Source organism: Osmerus mordax, chromosome 3 (genome assembly GCF_038355195.1).
Source record: "Osmerus mordax isolate fOsmMor3 chromosome 3, fOsmMor3.pri, whole genome shotgun sequence".
NCBI lineage: Eukaryota > Metazoa > Chordata > Actinopteri > Osmeriformes > Osmeridae > Osmerus > Osmerus mordax.
The window spans coordinates 10,014,167-10,030,219 of record NC_090052.1 but is presented as its reverse complement, the minus strand read 5'-3'; the positions used below and the strand labels follow the sequence as shown (position 1 = coordinate 10,030,219).

General features: G+C 42.9%; 1 protein-coding gene across 1 annotated transcript; it reads right to left on the bottom strand.

The window, feature by feature from the left end:
• Positions 1-1,156: 1,156 nt before the first annotated feature.
• Positions 1,157-15,056, bottom strand: sdr42e2 (short chain dehydrogenase/reductase family 42E, member 2). The gene is made up of 11 exons (XM_067233103.1): positions 14,583-15,056; positions 13,870-13,965; positions 13,265-13,322; positions 12,512-12,630; positions 12,003-12,078; positions 10,936-11,018; positions 10,346-10,483; positions 10,191-10,256; positions 10,004-10,067; positions 9,784-9,857; positions 1,157-2,089 (listed from the first exon to the last, which is right to left on the bottom strand). The coding sequence occupies exons 1-11, from the start codon at positions 15,054-15,056 to the stop codon at positions 1,853-1,855; spliced, it is 1,485 nt and encodes a 494-aa protein (XP_067089204.1). The 3' UTR covers positions 1,157-1,852.
• Positions 15,057-16,053: the final 997 nt, after the last annotated feature.

Genomic DNA, 16,053 nt, shown 5'->3' with positions numbered 1-16,053 from the left:
AAAGTATCAGCCAGGTTCGAGAATCGAAGAAAAATAATTGGGGGAGATAGTTTTAGATATGTTGACTGGAGTTAATAGAATAAAAATGACCGGACGAGTATGGTAGCAAATCGGAAATGCTATACCACCTACATCCACCGGGGCCGTTGCATCAAGCCGAAGGGTGCGGGTCTGGGCCTGAAGGCCGATATATGCTTCAGCGTTTTTCGAAAAACGGACACATGGGAACGCCCTTGTCTCCGTGGAACGCCCTCTACGAGCTCTCCTTCAGCCCTCGGACAGCCTCGGACACTTTGACGTGTACCTCCTGAATTTTCTAAAGGCCGCAATATGCTTCTGCGTCTCCGTTTACGGATGGGCGGGCGCACGGATACGCACGGATAGACTGCGTTTATGGTTCTCCGTAGGCTGTGGGTGCTGAAAACAATTCACCACCAGAAGAGTAGGTGGCGCAACGTTTTTTTGTAAATCGTCGTGGAGTGTTTATTTACCTAGGTTATCGAGAAGTCGGAGCAAATTTACAAATTAGCCGTTTCATCAATAAAATACGCACATTTTCAGCAACTACACTGCCCATTTCTCGTCACATTTGAATTCAGATGCTGATTTACATGTACTGTTTAGCTGAAATATGAATTGTGAAAACTTACAGCAATGGCGGTCAAAGGATTCTGTTCGTCCTGTTTATCCCGGCAACCCCGCCCCTGACGCAAGCGATTCTTAATACTGACCAATCACAGCCAAGCTCCGTAGCTCGATGCTTATTTTACACCATCTTTTCCCCTCCTATTTATTGTGTGTTTTGGTCACAACGCTAGTTTACATTTTAGGTATCTAGGGTCTCTCGCCTGAATACCAATACAATGACAGATGCAGTTATATTTACATAGTGTTTGAATGTTCTCCAATTAATACGTATATATCTAATATTAGTTTGTTGCATAACTATGGAAGTATATTAAACTGAGAAGAACAAAATATTCTCTCACCCTGCCCCCCCCCAAAAAAAAAATCCGGTGCCTTCTTTCAATACATTCACACTTTTTTTCTCTTATTGCAAAAACCTACAATTCAATTATACATATTATAATTAGTTATGCATAAACCTTTAAATAAGAAAATCACAACAAAAACCCAACATTGAAGAAGTGGGGAGAAGCATGCGGTATTTACTAACAAAGTTTTGTACTACTGTGCATCTAAATACAGTATTTAAAAAAAGCATTGTCTTTGTCAGAAATAGTTTTGCCTACAGTCTGCCAAAATGTTAAACTCTAAGTAACATTATACATGAGTCAGATGAGTCAGATGCCACATGCATACAAAACTGAAACACAGTCTTCTTTAGGAATAGCAGTAAACTAACTATAGCTTTTAGGTTAAAGTACTTTATCAACAGTATTCGTGACCAGATTGTATTTGTGACATTTTGTTGCATACAAGGAATATAGAAAGAAGAGTCAAAAGTCATGCAGTACATTCCTCTGACCCACCATTTTGTGGGTCAACTCGGGCTACCAGCTGAGCAGTCCTTTCAGGTGGAACATATGACATGTGACTTTTACATAGTAGTGGAGCCTTGTACACATTATACCATCTTCTTTATAATAACCTAGCATCTTAACCAAATGAAAAAGAAAACATAGAAACACTAAAAACTTTATGTTACTTACTATCAAGCACAGCTTATCATAGAAAAAAACTATCTCCAATGGAACAATAAAACCATCAAGAAAATAACCTTATATGTTACTGTTTTCTATAGATTTAGAAGGATATTATAGAAGACCCACCTGAGTCAGGGGCTACACTGTTTGGGGTTGTGTTTTAGGCTAATGGGCTATCTAGATGGCTAGTGCTCCCAGAGCAAGAAGCTGAGCAGCAGCACAGTGAGACTGATCCCCACCACTAGAAGCAGGACCAGGGGAGAATCCTTGGAGAGGCTCAGGAGAGAGGAGCTAGATGTCAGGGGTCGAGACCTCAGGTGCTGATCCACAGAGTCCGCCAGGCTGTAGTGTTTGGGGCAGAAGCCAAGGTCTCGACGGGCCTTATCAATCTTGAAGGTGTGGCTCACAGCAATGTTTCTGACCTGAAACCAAGAGGAAACCTTTTCAAGGTACTGTACACATTTTCATTCTTGTAGCTCAGCCCAGCAAGACAGCAGTGTTCTACACTCAAAGGTACTTTGAAGAAAGAAACTCCAGAATTCTGGATCTCTCTACCCCCCACCCGTTCCAACTCTGATGGTTAACAGAGACAGGTATTGCTCTCAGCAACTGCTTGGGAGGTCTGGTCTAGAGAAGATCTTGGCTAGAGGTCAGACTGGTTGGCTAATGGCTTTGATTAACCTCCATTTGCCAAATCCCTGTTCTACATTCTGCCACCCCAGTCCTGATGGATCGCTCAATCTCTATATCCCCTTACTGCAGAGAGGATAGGGTGTCTGTACAGAAAATAGGGGCAGTGAGAGAAGCCTGATAGAGGCTGAGATAACTTGATGTGGGGTGACGTCTCTATTGACAAGAAGAGCACAGACTCAGCTCTTGAATTTGAACTAAAATGAAAGAAAAAATTGGGTTTATTGTGGCCTCCTATCCAGCACATTAACTAATGTATTGTTCGCATCAAGCTCATGTTGTTTGAATATAGGCAGGGTTCGAATTAAGGGGGGGGGGGGGTTTGGTGGGTCTGTCCCCCTAATTAAGACTTGGACCCCCCTAAAAGAGGTAAAAACAACAGATTGTGGGGGTCAATTTTTGTATTAATTGTTACCTGTAACGTTGATAGTGTCTTTTGTTCTGGTACAGCATTGTGTAGGTTTGTGTTCGAGCGGAAATTATGGTCTGTTGTTGTGTGTGTGGGTCTGAATTGCTGCTGTTTTGCTTTACAGTACTTCATTGGTGACCCCTGACTTCAAAAGTTGTTGTGTGGTACGTGCCCCAGGAGCTTGTGGAAAGGATTGTTTATTATCATCAATAGACTGCAGACATTACATTAAACAAGCAAGATACTGTTGGGATTGTAAAACTTTAGTTCACTGATGCCCTGGAGAAAAAGTTGACCCCACCGATTGTCATTGTATAATTCGCACCCTGAGTATAGGAGAGCTTAGGAGGCCACAATAAACCCAATGTTTTCTTTCATTTTAGTTCAAATTCAAGAGCTGAGTCTGTGCTCTTCTTGTCAATAGAGACGTCACCCCACATCAAGTTATCTCAGCCTCTATAAGGCTTCTCTCACTGCCCGTATTTTCTGTACAGACACCCTATCCTCTCTGCAGTAAGGGGATATAGAGATTGGAGCGATCCATCAGGACTGGGGTGGCAGAATGTAGAACAGGGATTTGGCAAATGGAGGTTAATCAAAGCCATTAGCCAACCAGTCTGACCTCTAGACAAGATCTTCTCTAGACCAGACCTCCCAAGCAGTTGCTGAGAGCAATACCTGTCTCTGTTAACCATCAGAGTTGGAACGGGTGGGGGGTAGAGAGATCCAGACTTCTGGAACAGGGAGTGGCCAGGGTGGGAGGGGTCGGCCACAATCTTCCTCGCTCGCTTCAGGGTCCTCGAGGTGTGCAGGTCCTCGAGGGTAGGCAGATTGCAGCCGATCACCTTCTCAGCAGTGCGGATGATACGCTGAAGTCTGCTCTTGTCCTTGGCAGTGGGAGCAGCGTACCAGATGGTGATGGAAGAGGTGAGGATGGACTCAATGATGGCTGTGTAGAAGTGCACCATCATTGTCTTTGGCAGGTTGAATTTCTTCAGCTGCCGTAGGAAGTACATCCTCTGTTGTGCTTTCTTGGTGAGGGAGCTGAGGTTCAGTTCCCACTTGAGGTCCTGGGAGAGGATGGTGCCCAGGAAGCGGAAGGACTCCACAGTGTTGACTGGGGAGTCACACAGGGTGATGGGGGTGAGTGGGGCTGTATTCTTCCTGAAGTCCACAACCATCTCCACTGTCTTAAGAGCATTGAGCTCTAAGTTGTTCTGGCTGCACCAGGTCACCAGGTTGTCAACTTCCCAGCTGTAATCAGACTCGTCCCCGTTAGAGATGAGCCCAATGAGGGTGGTGTCGTCCACCAACTTCGAGTTTGACGGATGGATGACTGGAAGTGCAGCTGTTGGTGTACATTTAGTCATTTAGCAGACGCTCTTATCCAGAGCGACTTACAGTAAGTAAGTACAGGGTCATTCTCCCCGAAGCAAGTAGGGTGAAGTGCCTTGCCCAAGGACACAACGTCATTTGGCACGGCTGGGAATCGAACTGGAAACCTTCATATTACTAGCCCGACTCCCTCACCGCTCAGCCACCTGACTCCCTAGGGAGAGTACAGGGAGAAGAGCAGAGGGGAAAGGACGCAGCCCTGAGGAGATCTGGTGCTGATGGACCGGGAGTCAGAGACGTGTGTTCCCAGCTTAACACACTGCTTCCTGTCAGACAGGAAGTCTGTGATCCACCTGCAGGTGGAATCAGGCACGTTCAGCTGGGAGAGCTTGTCCTGAAGCAGGGCGGGGATGATGGTGTTGAAGGCAGAGCTGAAGTCCACAAACAGGATCCTGGCGTAGGATGCTGGGGAGTCCAGGTGCTGTAGGGTGAAGTGGAGGGCCATGTTAACTGCGTCGTCCACAGACCTGTTGGCTCTGTAGGCAAACTGCAGGGGGTCCAGGAGGGGGTCTGTGATGGATTTGAGGTGTGCCAGCACCAGGCGCTCAAAATACTTCATTACCACAAAGGTAAGGGCGATGGGTCTGTAGTCATTATGTCCTGTTGGTCTTGGCTTTTTGGGCACAGGGATGATGGTGGATAACATCCTACCTGCCGAAATCCTCCCCCCCCCATATCTTGGGACTATAAAATTTGACACACCCCCAAATTATTTTGGTGGCTCCTCATGCCCTGTAAAGTGTGCCATAAAAAGCTTTTGATACTAGTTGCATAAATGTCAAAGTTAGAAGGGGAGTAGGATTTTGGCAACACTGTTTTTCATACCTGCCGAAATCCTCCCCCCCTCATATCTTGGGACTATAAGATCTGACACCCCCCAAATTATTTTGGTGGCTCCTCATGACCTGTGGAGTGTGCCATAAAAGTTTTTTGATACTAGTTGCATAAATGTAAAAGTTAGAAGTGGAGTAGGATTTTGGCAACACTGTTTTTCATACCTGCCGGAATCCACCACCCCCCCCCATATCTTGGGGCTATAGGATCTGACACACCCCAACTATGCGGGGATGTGGACAATCTGGATGGCGACACTAACTGGGTAATAGCTTGTCAACTGGTATTGAATACAATACTTTTTTCACTACTAGACACATTTATAATGAAGCATTGGTATTTATTTGTATAAGTGGTAATGTTATTATAGGTGACAGAGACAGTTTTTGCCATTCCTAATGTTTGATCATTTATTATCATTCCACAAATTAATCTTAATGTTTACCCAAAATGCTGCCTGCCGTAAACATCCCTGACCTGTTTTCATGATCAAGCCTCAAACTTGTTAAAACTCTTATTTAAATGATCACTTTCTTTCTACCTTTTGTTAAATATATCATTATAGTTTTTAGTTTAAAAATAATTGTGATGGAACCAATCAAAATGTCATCATTTATTAGATGTTTTTCACTAGCCATTCACAAAGGGAAGGCTACTAAAACCAAGCACTGTACATTGCAAGTTAGAAGACACAAACTAGGCAGTGGGAAGCAGGATCTATAAAATGGATATGATTGTAAACACAAAACAGTTGTGTGGCAAGTAGTTTACTGAGAGGGAAATAGAAGTAGAATTCTGGTAGGACGGACCTGTGAGCAGGGGCCTTTTTATATAGCCTACATTTGTAAAATAATGTACTCATTTACCAGACGATTATATGCCAATGAATTGGCATATAGTGCATTTAGTAAGTATACATATAACAGCAAGTACAACGTAATCAAGAATCAAAAGTGAATTGTTCTACTAAAAGTGATTCGTACAAATGAATACAAAGAACGATGCTCGCTTTTACCAGACAGTGACAACAGCAGTCGCAACTACAACATAATTCACATATTACCCTCATTCCGATAATAGGACAGTGTAGCACAACATCGACATCAATATCGTTTTTCAAGTGCAGCTCCAAAGTACGTCTATTTTCTTGAGACAATCATTCGGATTTTACGAGTAGCACGACATACTAATCGTATAGGCTCTAAAGTGCAGCACAACATAACTTATATTTTGATGAAACATGAATTAAATAGCCTAATGACAGTTTCCTCAAAGCCTAAGACGAGGGAACCTAGGCTTGTAAAAATCGCCAACCTAGGCTTGTAAAAAAATCGGCAACCTAGGCTTGTAAAAATCGCCTCGGTTCGTCAAACTACAACTAGCAATATGCTAGGAAGGCAGTGCGCGTTCACGCGTAGGGGAGTGGGATTCTGCGGGGGAGTGAGAATTCGGTCCAACAACGGCCCCCGTATACGCCTCCACAGCTGCCCTGCCAATGCATCCACATTCTGTGTTTGATGTGATGCTAGTTACGGAGTTCCCAAAGTAAAGCGAGCGCGCAACACGCGCGAGCAAAGAATTTTGGCCTTTATTTGAGCGCAAAATAGTTTTTGAGCTTCATGTAAAATAAACAGCCGTTTTTCAATTGGTAAAATCTTGTCTAATGAAGGTGATGTATTTTTGTCTCTTAATGCTTCAGCCCCACCCTTAAGTTTCTTAGCCTGGTTTTCCAAATTATAAACATTTAAAACTGAAAGCATGCAGCCAAGGAGCTCTCCACCTTTATTACTCATTTAAAAACTATTTGATAAATCGAATATAAAAGCACCATAGAATGTAAAGTAAAGTAACAGCTAGCTGGCGTCAGTTACTTGTAAAATGCATAGATAATGTTTAACAGTAAAATCTCAATTTAGCTTGCACCTAGCATATTTGAGTGTGCTAACATTAGCAATAACGTCAGCTAGTTCGAGGTGTATGCATAGGCTAACCATTAAATTAGCAGCACATTTCCCGTATTTAACAATGATTAAACATGGACTTACCTGAAAGTGATGTGTAACAAGACTAAGTCTTGCCTTGTAGGGGAAATTAGAGTGTTACCCTGGAAGACTTAAAGAGGGAAAGGAGCTTAGTCCCCACTCTAGTGCTTTGAGTCTCAATATGCACTCGGTGTATATGTTTTACCTGACACTATTTTATTATGTACTACAGGAATAAGTAGCGTAGGCTTCAGATAAGTATATTGATACGGTGGCCTCCTGAAGTGCATGTGGTGGAAACAAGCCTACCTCCACATCCCCACCCACCTAATCCTAATAGTGTCAGTGAGACGCCCCTACCCCAAGGTAACTTGATAAGATATTGTCAGATGTCTTAATTTTAACAACAGGTCATTTATTTTGCCTCTCTTATGTTACCCTATCTCCTTTAATAGGATAAAATAACAAAAAGTTACAAAGATACAATACTGTTATCCTGGATCTCTTAATAAAATGTAACACTTAAAAGAAAACCTCTTAACACCTCAGAAATGTTTCTTAGAACTCTTGAATTCACAGATCGACAGTTCAAATTCACAGTTGAGACCCCTAGTACATTCAAACACAGTTTGTATTAGTGAAATGTCCGTGTGTGTGTGTGTGTTGAACTGTTATACCAGTCTCCTTTCTGACGACTTTGATGCGTTGACTTGAAGATTTCTGATGACAGGATTAACAACTGAGGCAGAACAATGAGATGTCGTAAGGATGGCAGGGTAAACAAAAAACTCAGGAAAACTTCCTGACACAAAATGGCGTAGCTCAGCCCGCACACAGCACAGCTTAGCTCACATGCAGCACGCACAAACGAGCAATCCAAATCGCCAAAGAAAAAAAGAATGTCTCTCCCACATCAAATCTTAATCACAGGCGATCGTCAGTCTCTTTAGAAAAAAACAAGAAAACTCGAAAAAACATATAAACCACTCCTTTAAAACAGATCGTTTACGTTATTGTTCACTGTCGAGTGCCAAAAAAATTGCAAGACTCTCAATATTGCCTCCGGTAGAAACTACAAAAAAACAACAGTGTTGTAGAAGAGACTCACGGCTCCAGCAACTCCCTCTCATGCCCGCAGCCAGTCTGCCACACTATTCTCCGTCCAATACCGCCATTAATCGACTTCAGCTCTGCATAAGTCCTCAGCTCCAACGTAACGATGTTAGCTTCTACAGCGATCCATGAAGTCAGCTTCTTCCTTCCTCTAGCTAGCTCTTCTCCTACCCAGGAGTCTTTTCATCTCCCGCTAGCGCGCCGGAGAAAATAAAATTGTCAAAATAAAAGTCCCCATAGACAAAAGTACCTGTGTTACAGATGCACGGGCATCATTTCGCAGTTTCTTTCTCTTTCTTATTTCTGCCCCTGACTCCTGTTGTCTTTTTGAGGCCATTTTAGAAAAGTTGACCCTACTGTCAAAGTTCGTCAGGCCACTGAGATAGGACAGGGCACCCACGGCGAGCTTGGGAAGTTGAGTGTGTATTTGTTTCTGTTGTTTTTTGTTTGTTTTGTTTTTTTGGGGGGGGGGCACCATCGTAACTTTTTTTGAGCAATTAAATATATCTCTTGTTCTGCCTGTTTTGTGATATACATGCCTAAAAGGTGCCTAATATTTATATACTGATATAATATCGGCATTATAATTATTAGTACTATGATGATTTTTGAGTTGGCAATTTTTTGGTGCCCCCTCAGGACTTGGTGCCCTACGCACAGCGCGTAGTGCGTGTTATGGGAGCGGCGGTACTGCTCATGCTTCTCCAGTGTAGTTGTTGAACATGCCGCTCAGCCTGAACTCCCGCCCCTCATATTTTAGATTTTTATTTTTCATTGGCCAGTATTCATGCAAATGGACAAAACTGTTAGCAAATAGCCGATCGCATGGTTGGGGTGCCACAAGTGGTGGCCAATCACTTTTCACCCCTGGCCACTCCCTGGACACGCCCCTGACACGCCCCTGTGTACAGGGTCTGTACAGTTCTGACAGAGAGGGCCTCTGTGTGACTTAAACAAGGATCTATTGGGAGCAGGTACCAGTGGCAGGTACCAGTGGCGGATCTAAGGGGTCGCAATAAAAAATACTGCCACCCCAATCTTTTTTTTTTTTTTATGCATTTAGCAGACGCTTTTATCCAAAGCGACTTCCAAGAGAGAGCTTTACAAAAGTGCATAGGTCACTGATCATATCAACGAGATAGCCCCAAACATTGCGGGTAGCCAAAACATGAAGCATACATTGTGAAAAAAAAGCCCAAAGGGAAGAACCACAAGAACATGTAGTGAAACAAGTTACAATTAAACAACATGAACCTCAAGATCCGCCCCTGGCAGGTAACCCAAGCTCCCCAAACTCAGATCAGTGGAGAGCATACACATTGAACAAACACATAAGGACATAGGGTACTCACACGCACACATTGCTAGCTATAGGCTACTGCAGAAAATACATGATGTTGCATCCCAGCTTGTGATGTCATGCCAAAGAATGTACCTATTAAGAGCCTGAACATTTAACTAAATTAGATCCAAGCACTGAGCTGTGATCAAATGAAATTAAAGAAATGAAAATGAATTCATTTATTTGACGAATTGTGAGGAAGGTTGTTCATCACAACATCTGTGCAGGCCAGTGAGGTAAAGTTGCCTGCTCCCACATCTGAACCACAGAATTCTACACCAGCAAACAACAAAGGACAGGAGAAGAAAAAGGTGTCAAGACCAGAGATAGATGAATAAAAAAAAGGGTTACCTCATTTCTGGTGAACAGCAAAGGGACTTCCACTAGGGGCCTCAGAGCAACATGTAAGCACTCCATTAGGATGGCTGTGAAAACACATACACACGCACACACTGGTCTAAGATATAGTAACTTCACTCTTTTTAGCATGTTCAATTTCTACTTATTCTTATTACTACAGAATTGCAGTGTTCTGCACCTTCAACTGTGTGCGTGTGAGCGTATCCCTCACCTGCGGAATACACCAGTGACACAGGCAGGTGTATCATGGGTCGACTGTGACCCAGCTTCTCAAACTACAGTGGGGTTTAAATACAGAAGAAACTCTTACGCTGAACAGTTTGACAGAGCAGAACGTTCCATCCACGAGAAAAGAAGAACAACATTTTGTATTTTTGCAAAAACAGCTTTACACTTACCAATGGGGTCAACCACTCAAACAAGTTAACTGATTCTCCGTCATTGATGAAATAGGCCTGTCCACTCTAGAACAGGAATGTCACAGTCTTTTAAACAGACCCTTGCGGTAATGAAGAATGAGAATTAAAACGGTGGGAATGCAGCGGGGACCTACTGCCACACAGTTCTTCCTAGTGGTGAGGGCCTCAGCAGCCAGTGTGTGGGCTGTCACAAGGTTGTCTACATGGACCCAGTTCATCCTGGCCATGGGGTTCCCAAAACTGAAGCTGAACAACCTGCGCTCCACGTTCCCCTTGGAGAAAGGACAACTTGATAAGGGGAGAGAGACACACACACACACACAGTGTCTGTATGTTTTCTGTGTAAGATTGTGGAGTGCTATGTTCTGACAAGTGATGAGTTCTTGTGGAATTAAGGTTAATCAAGGTGCAAGTGTGTTAATCTAAGTTGAGCTTCTTAATAGCTTGGCCAATAGTAAGCCCAAAACTGAGCTTAGCCCAGCCCTTAGTCCAGTCCAGCTCAGCCCTGCGCGGCCCAGGCTCTTCCTTTACCTTTTCCCCCAGTCTCCTTAGTAGTAAGAGAGAGTGAGAGAGTTGTAACTAGAGACCCAGAGAGGATCTATAAATAATGTATTCTCCCAGGGTGGACATTCTGCTATCAAACGACTGTCATTCTGTTGGATGGACTGTAAGAAGTACAGACTGTTTTTGCAGTATTCTTAGATTGTGTTTTCTGTGTAGAGACCATGACTCTGTGTAGGTGTCTTCTCTCTTCTGGGCCATATATACCGGATGGTCGGAGAACACAGGTCCGCAACATGCCCCCACCTTCGTAGGAGAGCAGTCAAAAAATAAAATTGAATGTACATGTTGTGTGATCTTTTACCTTAACTGTAACTGTAGATAGGTAGGTTCTCTATATAGGATGTGGAAAAACCCCATCAAAAGTTGGTTTAAATTGTATGTGAAATGACTGTGCATTCATATGCTGCTGAACATTTGTTGTTAAAATGAATACTCATATATATATATATATAGCTAGCTGGTATATGTAACAATGAAACATACAGTAAAAAAAATCATAGGTATTTATGATTGAAAGACAGTCCTCTCCATGAATTCATTTGAACCACATCCTCCCAGAACAAGTGCCTTGACTAGAACAAAGTGAATCATGACATATCTGTGCTCTAAGCTTAATTGAATATGTAAGGGATCAGTATAGAGTGTTGGGTTACATTCCAAGGAGAGAATGAAGGCATTACACATGTTCATCCAAGACCCAGCAGAAAAATAATTCATTTGTATCAAAAATAGTCTGGGTAAACCACAATATATTAGCTACATTGTTTTGGTAAGTCTGTCTGTGAAAGAGGGTGTAGCAGGGTGCATCAGGACTGCCTTGGGGCTTCCTATGTGTGAACACAGGCATTTGTGTGAGTGTTGGCAGGCGACTGCTTGAGACAGCCTGGTGTCAGGTTAACACAAGGCTCCAGTGGTATTGTGCTGTCTAACGCTAAATTTAAACTGGTGTCACCAGTTCCCGTTGGCTAAGGTTGCACATGGGTTGGCTGAGTTACCATGCCAACCATTACCTCAGTTACGGTAGTACACACCAGTTTGGGATGAGGAAAAACACACACACACACACACACACACACACAGAGGATCCATACAATACCAGCAGTCCCAAGGTAACATCAATGCAATCTCCATAGACACTTCTACACTGTACGTAACACTGAATTGAGCAGGTTCTATGTGTAGAAATATTTCACACTGCTGGCACAGCCAACAGAGTGAGCCCCATACCTTTGAGAGAGCACCCATTGGCTGAGAGGACCATCTGGTCAGCAACAGCTTTGGTTCTGGAGTAGTGATCTATGTGCTAGGATAGAAGAAAGTAGCATTTTGATGATCACGATGGTGCTAGAGATGTACTGTTGGACAACAAAGGAAATAGGGAGAGTAGTAATCTTATTAAATTGGTGCCTCCACACTCATATTGTACACACACAGGTGATGACAAAGTAACACAGCAGAGATGACAAGCGTCTGCCAGTTAGCCTTTATCTTTGGTCTCTCTCAAAGACAGCAAAGTCTGTTACTTTATTCTTTTAAATAACTTCTATTAAATAACCCCTTATGAAATCATGTTAGTAAATTAATTACAGTACATGGGCCACAGTGCCTATTTCCCTTGAAATCCGATTGAGTCTCCACTACGTCCAACTACCTTGCGTCATACCACTTCAGTGTGGGTTCATAACTAACATTTGACATCCAGTACAAGCTAACAGAGTCAGTCTTTCATTCCTCACCATGTCCAGGGGCACACAGGGGACAGAATCCTCGTCACCCTCCTCGATCGGTTTGCCAGCAAATGCCACATTGACCGTGCTGGTGTAAACCAGTCTGGGGATACCTCTCTCCAAACACACTGCAAACAGTAGATGATGACACATATACACACATACAGACACAAATGCACATACACACACAGACACACACACTCACAAACAGATTTGTTTTTCTATCCTAGGATGGCCCGACCCTTACCCTAAACTTAAATGTAATTGTAACCCTAACACTAATCCCCTTGAACAAATAATTTAAATTCAATTGCAAAAGGGCCCCACAAAGTTACGTTTTTCAAGTTTCACTTTACTTGTGAGAACATTTGGTTACCACAAGGAGAGTTAAACAAGACCACACACATACACACAAACAAACACACAAACACACACACAAAACACTATCTAGACATACAACTGAAGTTGAGAGACAGTCCAATATGTCTAATGTGGTTTACAACCTGAGTCAGTAAGGACCAAAAAAAGGCGAAGCCATGATCAAATGTTTTGTGTATAATTGTTAGTTTGCCACTTGCAAGGCTTTTGAAAACAAAAACAGTCCTATGCTCCTGCCATAACGTACCTCCAGGGGCACCTTGTGCCTGATTACCATCTTGGATGGCTCGGAACAACCCACTGAGGACTGTTATCTGAGGAATGATCTGAATGGGCATTTAATGGTTGGTGTTGAGGGTGATGTGCTGGCTGTTGAGTAATCACCTTTAATGACGTTGTTTGTCCCTCCAACATTGACAGACTCCACCTGCTCTTTCCTCAGCTGAGGAAGACGCAAAGAAAAGAGAAACATTTTCATTCCTGACTATGTTTGAGTATGTTTTCATTTTGGGTTTGGAGGCAAAGCCTGCAGCAGCATTAGCCAGAGACACCTGTTGATAGCCCAATGTCAGTCTGTGTAAAGTACAGTATGTGAAAAACCCCATCAACTCAAAAGATGCTGGAACCTGTCGGTTCACACTGTAGATTTCACTTATTTTACTACACTCTCTGAGAAGGTGGAGATTAGTGAAAGGCATGAGTTGATTATGTAACCTAAACCGAATAAGGAGGATAAAGAGAGGCAGATGTGTCTTCTTAGGCCAACAGATTTCCCAAGCTGCCACTCTGGTGGGATGGATGTTTAGCTTAGGCTGACAGAGTCCTGAAGAGCTGTGTTATAATTTATTATGAATGGACACCTGTTTGTGAGAAAGCCCTTCTCCTAGCATGGGACTGTAGGTGTTGAGGGAGGGTCATGCTCAATAATGAGGTAAAACGTGTTTGCAGGGTGGTGTCTTGCATTTGAGGATGTGCTCAAACACCCAAACCTGTTCTGGGCCAGACATTCCAAAGGAAGCTGTGTGGAAGATACAGTCCACCTCCTCGCACACCTTATGGAGAGAGTCATAGTCACAGATGTCACTCTGTAAAATAAAAACAATTATATAATTATTTATATATTAAACAGATATGTATACAGAATATACACATATCTATAAATATATATGCATATACATTATATACATGTGTATATACAGTATATATATATATGTACCCAGTAGATATTATAACTCAATAGCAGAATTGGGGGAGTTAAACTAAATTGATGCTATTATGAATATATGTGTATTCATAGAGAACTCCATTTGATACGATGGCAGCAGAATGCTCCACTTGCATTTCATGTTGAAACATTCAATAGCTTGAACACACAGTAGATGGCATACATGGGTTGCCTATTATAATATTGAAACCATGAGAGAGGCCGGTACAATTAAGGTGGAGTGTCATGAGACTCCACCTGTAACCTGAATCAACCTGCACGTGTCTTCTCTGGCCTGGTCAACACCTGGCGCTATTCAGGTGGATCACTCACCCTGTGTGAGTTTCCAACCACAGGCCAACCAGAAGACCACAACCCTAACTCTACCACACCTAACCCAACCACAGCACTACACACATCAGAAAAAAACAAACTGACTGATGTCCCTCTGTGCAACGTCCTTATTGAAACAGTAGAGTTGTGTTTCATTTTTAGTACCTGATGGAAGAGGGCTCCATCGGGAGTCTCCCAGGGTGGCTTGTGCAGATCCAGCAGGACCACCTCCACCCCCTGACTGGCCAGCGCTCGGCCCAGCTTGAATCCAAAATACCCTGCTCCCCCTGTCACCAGCACTTTCCCTGCTCCAACCCCAGCACCTCTCTTGACCAGGGCCATTCCCTCATCCAGTCTGGAAGCTGGACACTCTGGGCTGCTGCACAAGGCAGACACCCCGTTGGCCCTGTGCCGGGTTTCTGTGGCTGGGGCGGAGGCAAGGGCTGAGGCCAGAGCTACGACTGGAGCTGAGCTGCCCATCCAGGCCTGCTGGCTGTAGGGGTGGTAATTGTGGTGTCCTTTGGCATTCAGGCGACACAGCCCAGTTCCTGTGTCAGGGACTGAGATGCTGGAGCAGAGCAGCTGCTCCACCTGACACATGGACCCGCTTTCTTTCATGCTGGGGGCGTGTAGTTCCATTCACTGATGCTGAAGGATGAAAAACTGGAGGGAAGATGACAAGATAATATGTCAAATGTTTTTGTTTGTTTTTTACATTAAGAATAAATTACATTTATCATTTGGTTTATTATTTGACATTTGTCAAAACAAGTGTATTATGGTTCTGTTACTGTATCCTATCGATAGCCTACTGCAGAGAACAACGTGAAGCAATTTTCTAATATTCTGAGACTTTGACAATAACTCTATTATAGAAATGTAGTACAAATTGTACTGCATTAAACGTGTCGAAAAAACTCGTTTACTCATTGAATTATCTTATCTCGTTGAAATAAGAACACCTGAGATAGCGACGCGCTCGTACAGGGGCGGTCGTTAAGTGTTATTGATTGAAAAGATTAAACCGAAACGAAAACATAAGGAATGATCATTGATGTTGGATTCGAACCAATTCAGCAGAATGTATCAAATGTTCCTCTCATTTTCGGAATGTCAGCACCATTCTATTTCAAAAATTTCGATCATTATGTCCAAGACACTCCGTGACTCAGATTAGTACCGCACGTCTCAAAACATCCATATTCAAATCTCGATAACCATTTCGTCTATCATCCGTGTGTCATAAATCCAATAAGTCCATTAAGTTAAGTTAACAGAAAACAAATATTCTCTGTACCTTTTCCGTGGACCACTCTCGTATGTCCCAACGGTCTGCATAGACATCCCTCCACCTGCCAATCATCTGTGGTCTTACCTGTAAGGCGTTCACCGTAAACTCTTGAAAAAGCTCGCATGCTCCACAATTGCATCCAGTTCTTTCGTGAAATGGGTTATATCTGATATGGTATATATTTTACATGGACGATATGTCATTTGAAACAAAAAACTTAAATGTCATGACAACGTCATGTCTTTATTTAAATCTGGATTTTTAACAGTGTATTACAAATATAAAGAATAATATGATCATTTTTAATACCATACATAAAAAAAACAAAATCTTCCTCTGCACTCT

Bases quoted from the DNA above. Each gene is read 5' to 3' on its own strand.
- sdr42e2 (XM_067233103.1), bottom strand. From the start codon at position 15,056: ATGGAACTACACGCCCCCAGCATGAAAGAAAGCGGGTCCATGTGTCAG. The intron at 12,631-13,264 runs GTGATTACTCAA...TACTGTTTGCAG, and splicing joins GACAAACAACGTCATTAAAG to TGTGTTTGGAGAGAGGTATC. The intron at 9,858-10,003 runs GTGAGGGATACG...GTGTTTTCACAG, and splicing joins GTCACTGGTGTATTCCGCAG to CCATCCTAATGGAGTGCTTA.